At 40.0% G+C, this 14065-nt stretch overlaps 1 protein-coding gene across 3 annotated transcripts in view; it reads left to right on the top strand.

Moving 5' to 3' along the window:
* Positions 1 to 14065, top strand: part of RELN (reelin) — a 305906-nt gene that overhangs the window by 248238 nt on the left and 43603 nt on the right. For all 3 annotated transcript variants that reach the window (XM_049814133.1, XM_049814132.1, XM_049814135.1), the window contains exons 33-41: positions 987 to 1175; positions 1394 to 1667; positions 3077 to 3217; positions 3313 to 3490; positions 4965 to 5049; positions 8102 to 8284; positions 9750 to 9921; positions 10005 to 10107; positions 12624 to 12853. In XM_049814133.1, coding sequence (XP_049670090.1) covers positions 987 to 1175; positions 1394 to 1667; positions 3077 to 3217; positions 3313 to 3490; positions 4965 to 5049; positions 8102 to 8284; positions 9750 to 9921; positions 10005 to 10107; positions 12624 to 12853 — 1555 coding nt within the window. The remainder of the gene's footprint in view (positions 1 to 986; positions 1176 to 1393; positions 1668 to 3076; positions 3218 to 3312; positions 3491 to 4964; positions 5050 to 8101; positions 8285 to 9749; positions 9922 to 10004; positions 10108 to 12623; positions 12854 to 14065) is intronic.

The following is a 14065-nucleotide window of genomic DNA, read 5'->3' as shown; positions in this document are numbered from 1 at the left end:
ATGTGCTGGCGTTAATTGTCCTCACTAGACAAGAGAGTAGGCAAAGCAAGAGGGATGTGATTTAGTTAAGCAGCCAGTTCATTTGGGAAAAATGCTGTGCACCACAAACCCTTGTTCTGCCACGATCATTTGCACTGGTGAATGGCACGATGTCAGACCCATTGCTCCCTACCTGTGTCCTGCCTGTGGCCGCTTGCTCTGTGGGCACCTAGATGACATCTGTCCTGGCTGAGAGCATTCACTCTGAGACCACCTGATGGCAGTCCTGTGGCTCCTAGTAAGAGGGAGAGTTTATGACTGGAGGTTGAAATACCACCTTCCATACCAGTGCCCATAAGTGACAACCACTCCTCATTACAGATATTAACTCCTTCATAGATTGTCCTCTGTCTGCCATAACTCAGTGCAGAGTGGCCCTATCAGCCATGACCCACATTTCTCATAGTGGCAAGACAAAAGTCCTGGCACATTGCTGCGAGCTTACAATTTATTGCCAAGACTGAGACGCCTGTAGGCTGGAGAGCAAGAAAAGAGAGGTTTTCAGGAAGAAGAAAGTGAAGAGCACTTCTGTGAATATCATCTATATCAAGAGCCTTCAGCATTTTCCTTTGTGTACTATCCTCTTCCATACAAAAGGTACTTTGGGAACTAGACAGAGGCCTTTTTGATTTAGCTGTGGGGAATTGCAGGAAGGTTTTGACCCATAAAATAAAAATCCCCAATCCAGAGGCTCAGGGAGTGTCTCACTCAAACACAGGAAGAGTGTATGATGATGAAGGCACTGAAGCTTGAGAAATGAAGAGGGAAATACCTGTGTTTATCCAAAATAGAAACATACTCCAGGTTCATCCTTGAGCAATGACTTAGTTTTGTTTAACAGTGCTCAGTCCACATGACTGAGCAGTGCTCACTGGGTGAACACAGGATATGGGCATAAAAAATAACTTGCAGAGATTCCACTAACCTGCCCGTTCTGCTTTTTATAGGGAAGCATTCAGCTCAGTGGGCTTTGGATGATGTCCTTATTGGGATGAATGACAGCTCTCAGACTGGCTTCCAGGATAAATTTGATGGAACTGTGGATTTACAAGCAAGCTGGTACAGAATACAAGGAGGTCAAGTAGACATCGACTGCCTGTCTATGGATACAGCTCTGATGTTCAGTGAAAACACTGGTATGTGTCACCAAACCAATGTTTGTGCGAGCCTATTTTACAAATTATTTATGGGTCAAGTTTTTACAAGATGGGAGCTATAGAAAAAATCAGGTATATAGTAATCTGCAGGAAAGAGAAGGCTGAAAAAAAGGTGAAAATACAGATAACATTTGAATGACTACTGAAAGCATATGCATAAGGTATACTTTTTTTTGTCTGTTTTTCTCTTTTCTTAGGAAAACCTCGTTATGCGGAGACTTGGGACTTCCATGTATCAGCCTCCACTTTCTTGCAGTTTGAGCTGAGCATGGGTTGCAGCAAGCCATACAGCAATTCCCATAGCATTCACCTGCAGTATTCTTTAAACAATGGGAGAGACTGGCACCTGGTGACAGAGGAGTGCGTCCCTCCAACCATCGGCTGTCAGCACTACACGGAGAGCTCCATCTATACTTCAGAAAGATTCCAAAACTGGAAGAGAATTACAGTGTACCTCCCACCCTCAACCAAGTGAGCACTGTTCTTCTGGCTGTTTAGCATGATATAGATTTTGCTGATCTAATTTGAGCAAACATCCCCCAGCTTGGGAGTTTTCTGCATGTCTTTTAAATTATTCAATGTGTGTTGTCACGCCATCGGAATTTTAAATTTCACTTCAAAATATTACATCAGATATAGTGTGAACTGCAGGAACTTAAGGAAGTAACAACTTTGGATGAGTGAATTCTTAAGTCTTGCCTATAATCTATGACAGCAAGAACAGGAATGCTACACCAAGCTTTTCTAACATTTACCCAATAAGAAGCAAGAATTAATGCTCTGACCCATCCTTTCATATAAAAGTATTTTCTGTCATTGCATGTAAGTTGTCATCCAACATTTAGGCATGTTAGTCATGGCATCCAGCAAGTCAAAACACATGTTACTGGATGTGCCACCTCTGCCCCTTTGACTGGGAAGAGAGTTCCGCCTGCCTCCTAATGGTATCACATGGTTGTAAATGGATGTGGCAGATATGCTGGCATCTGTCTCTGAATAAAACCGTGCACTGGTTTAGAAATAACAGATGATTATGATATTGCTTACCATTATTCTGAATAGTTCTGTAATTCTTCAAAGCACCCTGCACATTGCCTCTGTAAATTTCACCACCAAGAAAACACAGTGGTAAAAATGGGCACACAGTAAATGAACCAGGACTGGGGTTCACATCTTTGTTTCTAATTCCATAGTTCACTCCAGAGGACCACACATCTTCTTCCAAAGAATCTTCTTCACAAATATAATGATAACCTGATCCTGTCAAAGTCTGAGGGCAATTCTCTGTGTGTCGTGCACAGCACATTTCCTGCCTGAACAAATGGAAGATTATCTAACCCATAGGATTTTGATAGATTTTTGTTCCCAAAATACTTTCCTCATCTGACAAGGCAGTCAACAATCACAGCAGTGTGTTTTTGTACATACATATTCATATGTTGTTATATATATGAAAATATGTAATCGTTTTTTCCTTACACAACACTTAGTAAAACTGAACTTTCATTACTTCTTACTTTATTGAAGTGATTATATTGTTTTAACTCTGCTAGCAACACATGAAGCTGTGGAATGCTAGTGTAGCCAATAGTTTCTGCTCAACCACTTCTCTGACTAGCAAGAGTTGCAGCAATGTTGACTTTCTTGGTTTTCACTTTGGGCACCTTCTTTTAGAGTCTGCTGGAATTTTGCCTAAAAACTAACCTGAGAAATTGAAACTTCCAGTTTCAACTGGAATATTAATCTTTTCCAAATACAGGGAGTCATGCTTATTAATATGCTTTTCTTCTCCTAAAGTCTGTGGCATTTTCTTTATTATTTAGCACTTTGTGAAGCAGACACTTTGAAGCCTGAAATACATTCACTCTGTTTTTTTCTAGCTCTCCCAGAACACGGTTCAGATGGATTCAGTACAACTATGCTTCTGGTGTTGATTCTTGGGCTATTGATAATGTGGTCCTGGCTACAGGGTGCCCCTGGATGTGCTCAGGCCACGGCATCTGTGACGCAGGTCATTGTGTGTAAGTAGCAACCTGCTTAACCTGCTTCATAGAAAGGATGTTGTGTTTTATCTAGGCCAGATGGATAACACCTTTTCCTCCCAATTTGTTGTTAGGTGTGACAGAGGCTTTGGTGGTCCGTACTGTGTCCCTGTCATTCCTCTGCCGTCTGTCCTGAAGGATGATTTCAATGGTAACTTGCATCCAGACCTTTGGCCTGAGGTCTACGGTGCTGAGAGGGGAAACCTGAATGGTGACACCATCAAGTCTGGAACAGCTCTCATTTTTAAAGGGGTCAGAGATTACTTACACTGAAAAAATGAATAAAACCCAGTAAAGTTAAAAACAGAACGTACATTTTTTGTTGTTTCCCCCCCATATGTTTATGTCAAAGTCTTTAGGCTAGAATTTGACATTTTCATTTTTCTTGTCTTTTCCTGCCCTAAATATGCACCATGTTTGTCACAGTTGTTTCTTATGAACAAATGGGTTTAATCTGTTTGTTGGCTATTACTTTCATTTGTGGTATAAATTCCTCCTTAACCACCAAAGGAAAAGAATGAAACTGCGGCTGAGATTCCTGAGGCCAAGTGAGTGATTTGGAAATATGGTACACATTACAATCAACTGGGTTTGTGTCTTGAAATCCCCTGAATGGCTTTTGAGTATTTTGAATAATACAAATTAGTCAGCACTGTAGTCTATGTAATCAGTGTTTATGTAGTTAGCCTGTGTTTTACTTAATTCTATCGTTTTGAAGTTTTCTAGCTCTTTAAGAATTTTTTTGTTAATTACAGGTTAAAAAAGGCCAGGAAATATCATATTTTCTGAACTTCTCAGTTCTTCAACAAAACACATAATAGAAAGACTTTTGTTCACATAAGCACACAAATTTTAAGCTCACACATGAGTCTTCATTTGACACTGTGAATTCAGGCGCCCCAAAAATGCAAAGTTTAGTAATGTTTGGTGTAGAAATGAATTCTTTAGAAATATTTCTTTGCAAAACCTTGGTTCCAGTTCAACTCTTTAGATCATTTAAACCACAAATCACAGGATGCGAATTGTCTAAAACTTGAGTTGGTTGCTCCTGCAGGTTGTTCCCCTGGGGGAATCGGTCTGAGAAAGAGGGAAGCTCTGAGAGGTGGTTTGCCAGATCTCTGCAGAACAGGGACCAGCTCTGGCCCCAGGTTCCACACAACACTGAGCTCATCTGCAGAGATGGACAGGACCCTAGGGTTCACAATGAGGTTTCCTGTCTGCTCCCTTTTCTTACTGCTCTAAGTCAAGAGGTTGCCCCAGAAGAGGATATTTGTACAAAATATTTTTTGAGGCACAGAAAAGAGCTCCTAGAGAGGAGTCTTCCTGCCTGGAAATTAGGGTCCTTGGCTACTACACAATTTGCCCAAAAAATTAGTATACTAGCTTGGACTCAATATCTGAGTAAGTCAGTGCTTGCAGATCAGCTCACATCCCAGTGGTTCAGAGCATGAACTGAATGAGCTGTGCCTGTGTCTGTACCTGATCACGTAGCTGTGCCTCTGGTAGTGACACACACTTATATCTAGCCCTTTCCATTACTATGGCTCACTTTGCCAAGGCTATCACTGTCCTCATTTTCTGCCTGGGAGAAGGTGTAGAGCAGAGAACTACCTCTCTCGCTGCCACCAGCAGTCAGTAACAGACAATGTCCAGACAATAGTAAGCTGCAGAGCATCTTCAATAGTGGGAACTGAGATTCACGCTATATGTTCTGTATTATTTGCAGGAAGGACTGAGAATGCTTGTTTCAAGAGATCTAGATTGCACTAATACCGTGTACATCCAATTTTCATTTAAATTTGTTGCCAAAGGTAAGATCACCGTTGATTTCCTATCACTTCTCTAGCTTTATTCATACATACTAGCATCACAGAAAAGAAGATGGATTTACATTTTCAACTTCAGTGTACATGTTCATCAGTTTATGGTAGATAATGTCAGAATTTGTTTAGGATTCTGCATCATCCCTACCTTGCTACCAGCCTACATGGCCGTCTGTGCAGTTCCTAAGAAAAAAGTAAACTGTAGTGGTGTCAAAACCAGCACAGCTAGTACAGTGTTTGAGCAGAAGAGAAACAAAATAGCTCAAGATTTTTTAGAAATTTTGCAGTATGTTGGGAAAAAAATGAATTTATCCGTTTTTTAAGTCATAAAATGGGGCCTATAGTAGATTACTTAAGGGACTGATAGTGAAGTACAGGGTTTTTCATTTTCAAGCTTCAGTCCACTTCATTAAAAGCTCTTACCATTTGACTTCCTAGTAGGTATCTTAGAAATTACTAAAACTCCATAATTCTATTTAATTGTGTAAGAAGAATAGGCTTTGCAAGCCAAGTTTACACGTTGGTGTAACAAGCTTGAGATAGTTTCTCTAGTACAAGTATTTTCAAGCCAATGATTCAGTCTTACCCTGCTCCAAGTCCTGCCATCTCTGGCTTTGCAAATTAGTTTTATCCAAGTCAGAAGTGACATGGTGGAGACCCAATAACCTGGTTGAGGGTTTGAGTCACTACCAGGCGATTTCAGAAGTTTTTCCCAGCATTGCGTGTAGAACCAGCACTTCCAGTCTGAACCCTCAACATGCAAAAACTCCTCTCCCTTTGATGGAAGGTGGAAGACGTTCATAGCTTCTGCGGGAAGCTCAGCACTCTGGGACTGGACCCTAACTGACTTGCCATTTGCCAAAGGACAGCATGAAAATAGTTTTGAACCACTGCTTTCTTCCTAAATAAATATCTTAGCCAAATCTCTGTATGGGCAAGTAAAAATGTACCTCTTTAATAGGCATTTAATCATACATACTTGGCTATTTATTACTATTGTTTAAGTACTTATGGAAAAGAGAGGAAACAGTAACAGCCAGAAACATAACATGCCCCAAAACAATAACATGCCCAATATTTCATGGTTAAAAGCACAATCTTTGTGGAGACTTCTTTTACAGAACTATGCCTTGAAAATATTTCTACATATGATCCTTGCCAAAATATTAAAAAATATGATGAGTAAAAACATCATTCTGAAAGGCAGGAATAGCCAAAGGCTCAAGGCTGGGTTTTGACACTTGACCCACAAGAGGTAAAGCAGTGAAACTCCAGGACAAATCTTTTCTCATTAAATATATATGGCTTGCTAGCCCTAGGCCTGGATCCAGGACTTAGTCCCAACAAGCTCCCTAATGTTGGATGCAAATCAATACAGCTGGGCACATCTCTAGCTGTAAGCATTAAAAGCAGTGTGTTGTTTACTGTTAATTGCCACAGATAAGCCAAAATCAGCTCCTGACTGCAAATATCTCCTCCCTGCTCTGTTCCACATGCAGTGGTTGGAGACTGCACTGGAGCAGAGTGGAGGGGGAGTGTGCACATCAGGCACTTTGGCTTCAGCAAATTTGGTTAATTTAAGAACAGAACATGGGAGAAACTTGCACAGTAATGCATAGTGAGGCAGGGATGAAGAAACTGTCCCTTAGTCCTTTTCTGCTGCTAGTTCCTGCCCTCAGACTGAGTTTTTGGGGACGTGCCATCACTGTGCCACACTACGAAGGGAGTAGAGAGTGTAAATTTGTCTGAGTGAGAACTCAGCTCATGTGTTAACAGCTAGGGCTGTAAACAGTCTTTACTGACTCTTTAAAGCTTTAAGTAAGCAAATTTTACTCTCAGTTCTAGCACTGATTTTTAGGCCTAGCTTAAAGCACAGAATATTCCTTTTTTGTTGTTGTTAAAACATGCTAATAAAGATCCTCAGTGCTTTCCATCAATTATATGATTTCTGGGCATGAATGTCCTCATATCAGTGTCTGCTGTCGGAGCCATAGACTATAAATTTGTGAGGATAAGGACTGTGTCCTTATCTGTGGGTGCTGCAGAAGGTGATGATAATGCCTGGTACCTGGGAAAAACAAACAAATAAATATTGAATTACTGAAAAATGTCTGTGGTAGAAGGAGCTGGTTTGTTCTAATCTAAAAAATTATAACACGGAGATAGCTTCTCATCTAAGTAATTAACTGTGACTGTCGTGGTTTAACCCCAGCCAGCAACTAAGCACCACACAGCCGCTCACTCACTTACCCCCCACCCAGCGGGATGGGAGAGACAATCGAAAAAAAGTAAAACTCACGGGTTGAGATAAAGACAGTTTAATGGGACAGAAAGGAAAATAATAATAACAACAATAATAATAATAACAATAATAATAACAGAATCAGAACACTCAAACCAAGTGATGCACAGTGCAATTGCTCACCACTCACTGACCGATACCCAGTTAGTTCCCGAGCAGCAATTCACCCCCCCGGCCAACTCCCCCCGGTTTATATACTGGGCATGACGTCACATGGTCTGGAATATCCCTTTGGCCAGTTTGGGTCGGCTGTCCTGGCTGTGTCCCCTCCCAACTCCTTGTGCCCCTCCAGCCTTCTTGCTGGCTGGGCACGAGAAGCTGAAAAATCCTGGACTTAGTCTAAACACTACTTAGCAACAACTGAAAACATCAGTGTGTTTTCAACATTCTTCTCATACTGAATCCAAAACATAACACTGTATCAGCTACTAGAAAGAAAATTAACTCTATCAGCCAAAACGAGGACAGTGACCGTACATGTAATGAACAGCAATGTAAATTTAGCCCCTAATTTATTAGCATTTTGCAGACATTCAAGCAAGGGAAAGCATAGGAACACGTATATGTACAATATACATGTAATGTCTCAACAGCTTAAGTTGTTGTTAAAGGAAGCCCATACTCTGTAATAGGTGTCAGAGTAACCTAATTGTATTTACTCATGAAGAAGTGTTTTTGAACTAGTGCTTTTTAAAACCCGATTATAATGCATGTAAACGCATGTGCTCTCTGCTCCAGGCACCCCTGAGAGATCGCATTCCATCCTGCTGCAATATTCTGTCAACGGTGGCATCACTTGGCACCTGATAGATGAGTTTTACTTCACACAGACTACAGATGTCCTCTTTATTAATGTTCCTCTGCCCTATGCAGCCCAAAGCAATGCAACGCGGTTCAGACTCTGGCAACCTTACAACAACGGTAAGGAAGAGACGCCTGTGGGACTCCAGGTCTACACTTGCATAGCTAAGCATCTGTAGGAGGCTAGATTTTTGAACTCAACAATAGTAGACACTCTTAAATCATGTTTTCTTATATTTGAACTCCTTCAATTAAAATCATCGCAGGATTATGTTTACTGTTTTTGTAAAGCTGCTGTATGGTCTAAAGTGAAAGTACCTTAACTTAATACCCCTTGACTGTGTGCAGAGGACTATCAGCTTTGGTCCTGGAGGGACTGGGAGATCAAGCAACACCAATAAAGTTAACTTCAGTCAGGTTCTTCTCATTATTTTTAATGGATCTGATTCTCGTTTACACTAAGGCCCCATTAGAATGCTCCAATTATACAAAAGTGTCCCAAGTGTAAATGGGAACTGGGCCTACCTTGCTCAGAATTAACTAGGCATTAAAAACCCATTTAGAAAGAGTATGTAGTGAGCAGTTAATCTTTTGATTAAATTGTAAAGGACTGTAGAAAACCACAAGAGGAACGCAGCTCATTCCTCCTGATTACAGAAGATGTGCCAGCTGAAGAAAGCTCTCCTCTGCTCTCAGTTACTTTGAGCACATCTCTTAGCAGGAGCTGACATTAAGGGCTCTAAAGAATTCCAGCAATCATTTAGAGACAGTGATACAGCAATGATTTATTCCATGCAGACAAATGCCTAGCACACCTCTAACAAAAAATCAAATTGAAATCCAGTCCTAAGAATCCAGTTCCAGTTCATTCTTCTGGGGGGTCCTGCCTAATACATTTAACTAAACTTTTCTTGCAGACGTTATCCTTAAGTAGTAATTTTATTTAAAAGAAGCCTTTTGACTTTCTATGATCAACACAAAGACTTTTAGATAGATGAAAAAAACAGTTACACAAAAGATCTGGCAATCTAATCTTTCCTTTCCAGTTTGAAATCACCAGTTTTCCAACATATTTGAGTTCATAATCCATTGGAGAGAAGGTCACTCAGAGTTGCCTTCTCTCTTGAAGAGCTCTTGCCAGGTAAACACAGGCTGCTGAGTGCAAGGAAAAAGGTGTAGAATGAAATCATCCTTTCAGGCTGCTTGAGCTGTACAGCAACTTCTCATTTAGACGATTCTTAATTAAAGAAGACATTGATGCTACAATTTCAAAGTAAATGTGATTTTAACAGAAGATAATTGTTCAACACAGGTTTTTCACTCTTCAGTTTGCTGTGACTTCTATAAATTTTAGAGGAATAAAAGTTAATTCTGTAGGGTCAGGCTGCAGACCATTATGGGGACTATTTTCATGGAAAAAAGAAAATTTTTTATCTTCCATTTCCATTTTCATGGAAAATGAAAATAGTGAAGCCACGCTTTTAGCACCCTTTTCTCCATGTAATCCATAAATACTGGCTACTGTTCTTCTCTCTAATAATAGTGGTATTAGGTCTTAATAGGAATGTTCCGCTTTTCTTTCTAGGCAAAAAAGAAGAAATCTGGATTATTGATGACTTCATTATTGATGGAAATAACCTAAAGAATCCCATGATCCTTTTGGATACATTTGACTTCGGTCCCAAAGAGGACAACTGGTTTTTCTATCCTGGCGGAAACATTGGGCTTTATTGCCCATATTCATCTAAAGGAGCTCCGTAAGCATCTCTCAGCAATAAATTAGAAAGAAGTGACTGTGTAATAAACTGAGTCTAAACTACTCCTTTCCTTTTTTTTACAGGGAAGAAGATTCAGCTATGGTATTTGTTTCAAATGAAGTTGGAGAACACTCCATTACAACAAGGGACCTGAGTGTAAATGAAAACACTATAATCCAATTTGAGGTACTTGTCCGCAGAAAGTTATTTTGCCTTTTGCTTGGAGAGTTCTGTTCTTTCAGGTTCTGCTCTTTGGTGTATTTGCTGAGCTGTTAGGATTGCCAAGTAGAGAAGCCTGTCTAATCTCCCCTGTAATTGCTTTGATATTACTTTCCCTCATGTAGGTGTATCATGAAGCTTTTAATACACAGATAAGGGAAATTTCTCCCTCAAAGTCTTATACTTTCTTGCCTAAATTACTACTTTGTCCATGCCTGTATATTTGCACGGATAGCATTAAAGTCCATGTCCTACGAGTTGGAGAGTCACCACTGGCAGACAAGATGATGAGCAAAATATAATGAGGGTCCATATTGCCACTTCACAGCCTGCACAGGCTAAGTGTGCAGCATTTCCATGAGCTGACCCAGTGGAAAGCTACAACTTCATCTGTGACACTAGAAGTTAATTTTTCCTACCTGCTTAACTTCACTGTTGTACTTTCTCAGAGAGCCACGGTTCTGCTTTCCTTTTGCTTCTACCCATGCTTTCATAGACACCCTAGCGGAAGCTGTTCTTTGGCCATGATGTCCTGAATTCATCCCACCTTAGGGAGTTATCTAAACCTCATGAATAAGGAGCATATTTTTTTGGCTTCTCATATAGTCAGTGGAAACAGGTACCCCAATGACAACACATAGTCTAAATTAAACTGTGTTTCTGGTTTATCCTAAAATCTAAACTGTGCATTGGCTAGGGCAGCTACTGAAGGGAGTAACCATTTAGCCTAGTATGTATTAGTTTAGAGGGGTCATTATATTGTAATTGAGAAATTGTAAAAGAATCTTTCATGTAAATTGCCGTGCCACAATTACCAGGCTGCTTTTAACAAAGATGTAGCATGCTGTAGCGTTAAACAGCAAATGATACCAGTTTATAAACAATTACTAAAATGATACTAAGGGTTTTCCAAGAAAACTAGGTTTAGCTGTGTACTCATGCATGCTTCAGTTTGTCATGCAACTGATTTATAAATTATTGAATGCAAACCATTTTCTGTTTTAAAATATAGATTACAGCCTGTAGAACAAAAATGTTTGAGGTCACTTTAAGACATTCATAAGTCTTCAGAGCATTAACCTCATAAAATCTACATTCTTACTCCCATATGTGGTAAGAACATTGTTTTCAGCTCACGTTTTTGAGGACATTAGTATAAATGAAGAAGTTATGCATAATGCAGAAGAGTTTCTCTCTGTGTCTCAAGAGTCAAAACCTATATTGGGTCAAGCATTTCTCTAAGCTTCCAGATGAGTAGACAACCCTTCTAGTCGAATGTAGGTTGATGGGATGCATGTGCGCTGAGCAGTGATGAAGGAAATTCGATGTAGGATACGTTTTCAACATTCATGCACAGTTCTAAGTATTACTGCGTTTTAGAAATAAATAGATTTTCATTACAGAGCAGCATGTTAGAAAGACACTTATTTTCTACTACAAAGATAAGTAAAAACCCCAAAATATTTCATAGTTCTAGTACAGGCTTTGTATTACATCAGCAATGTGTTTTTATTTATTGCATGGTAAGTATAGTACATCTTATTTTATATGATAGTCACCCTGTAAGGGAACTAATTCTTCTTCTTTTATATAAGCAATTTGAAACTAAAAGAACATCTTAATATCAGTGTGAAAGAAAAGCAGACTAATTTGCACTGGGTGCATGCAGAAAATATGTCTTAAGAGGTCTCAGATTCTGTACAAAACATCATTTTATGTTTTCTTTGGTAGTAGAATGGTTGTTCATGTAAGTTTTCTGCCTTTTCTACTGTTCTCTACATCAGGAAACTTGTAAGAACACCATGAGAAGTTTGACACTGCCAAAGTATGTTTTGGTGTGACAGTGAATCTAAATCCAATCCAGCTATGATACTGTTTTAATGCTGTGTCCTAGGGCTTTGCTGCTATACGTGAGCAAATGGGTAGAGAGTATGAAAGCTGAAGAGCATATTGAAGTGATACAGCACACAACCTGTGGCATAAGGGTGGGTTTTTTTGGAAGTGTAACATAAAAGAGGACCACAGTGCAACTCAGCAATTAATAAAAAGTTTATGTTTGCACATTTTAATATTTCTGTGTTTTAAAATGCACATTTTTTTTGTGCTGTGATTACTTCAGTACCTGCCAGCGAACTGCAAGAGCTCATGCATTTGCTCCAGCAATGTTAGCAACTCTCCTTTGGGATTTTGTCTAATTAACTTTATGGTTTTCTTTTAGTAGAAGTAGTTGGGCATTTCGTATTACATTCGTTTTATGATAAGCCAGAGCGCGGTGTGCCCATGTACTGGTAGGGCAATGTGCAAGAGTTCATGTTCATGTTCTGAGTGCATCACCCCAGTTGTTAAATGAGTTCCCAAATCACCATTTTCCTGGGCTAAATAAATACCATACCAAATGGGGGAGACTGACTAAGACGAGGAGTGATTAGGAGTCCCACAGCCTGCCCTATGTCATTCTCTGCATTTCACGTCTTGGCCTCCAGATCAATATCGGCTGCACCACTGATAGCTCCTCTGCTGACCCAGTAAAGCTGGAGTTCTCACGAGATCTGGGGGCAACCTGGCACCTGCTGCTCCCCTTGTGCTACAGCAGCAGCAGCCACCTCAGCTCCCTGTGCTCCACTGAGCATCACCCAAGTAGCACTTACTACGCAGGCACCACCCAGGGCTGGAGAAGGGAGGTCATTCACTTTGGAAAACTGCACCTCTGTGGGTAAGTGTCCAGCTCCTATTCCTGCCTAGCTGCTTGTTGGCTTGTTTTTATTTCTGTTTTCCAACCAAAATGTTCTCCCAGCGCAAGAGTGGTGCATAAGAACTGTGGCACTAGAGCAGACCAGATGACCAATTTTTCTCTGCTTTTTGTCCCGAATGTTAGTTAGTGTTCAGGTGATTCCCAAAAATATGCTGGGCCTAACACTAATGCAGAATAACCACAGATAATTTCCTATTTATCCAAATATCTAATCGGTGACATTTTTATGAAAGTGTGTTGCCTGGTAAAATTAATCCGGAGCTGACTGTCCTTAAAGTGCTTTGAATGTTCTTTACTGCAGTGCATTAGCCATTTGAACTCATCAGGGATATTCTTGCATGAAACTGAAGATCCATTTGAAAATGCAGTAAAATGGGAGCTTATATAAACTTGATTCTACTTCAATGTAAGGAAATGGACTGATCTAAATACTCAAGGTCTCTTGTAGCTGTAAAGTTCTCTGATTCTGAGAAATTAACTGCTGCAGCCACTCAGAAACTTGAAGTTTGTGGAACAAACCAGATTGGAAGATAATAGCTACATAGCACAGAAAAACAGTATGTGCTAGCAGGCATAATAATATGCAACTTTTCAAAGTACAAAACAGTACTGTTTACTTTTTCAGGGAGAACTGTCTTCTAGCATCAACTCAGTTTTTGTAAAAAACCACGTCATTAAGGATGAAACTGTAGCATGTATGAATGAAAATGAGCTATGCAACTATGAGACTGAGTATGAAACTACTGCATGCAATGGGCCCTCTACTAAATAAGTGGCCCTATATGTGCCTCTGAAAATATCAAAAGACCTATATAAGAGATGAGAACCAAGTTTGGAAAGCCTGGATTTTTAATAATTTAAGAAAATGTTTAAATTTTAAACGTCAATTTTCTGGTTTATGACAGTTGATGTTTCAAGCATGAAATAGGTAACCATCTCTTGCAGCAGCTCATTTGTCCTTCTGGTTTTGCCCAAAAGAATTTCATTTGACCCTTTACCCAACTACCAATACATCCCTCCAAATGAAATTTTTGACTGTGCAGCCTCCTAACTCAGTTAAGCCTTCCAGGTATTTTTAGTCCTCTGTTCCTGGGTGTTTCTGTCCTGTTCACCTGCCTTCCCTCCTATTCCTTGCCCAACATGCAAGGCCAGAAGCCAACTGCTGATAGCCAG

This window comes from Accipiter gentilis, chromosome 11 (assembly GCF_929443795.1).
Source record: "Accipiter gentilis chromosome 11, bAccGen1.1, whole genome shotgun sequence".
Classification (NCBI taxonomy): domain Eukaryota; kingdom Metazoa; phylum Chordata; class Aves; order Accipitriformes; family Accipitridae; genus Astur; species Astur gentilis.
Note: the sequence above shows the minus strand (reverse complement) of the source record. Positions and strands in the feature narration are given on the sequence as shown.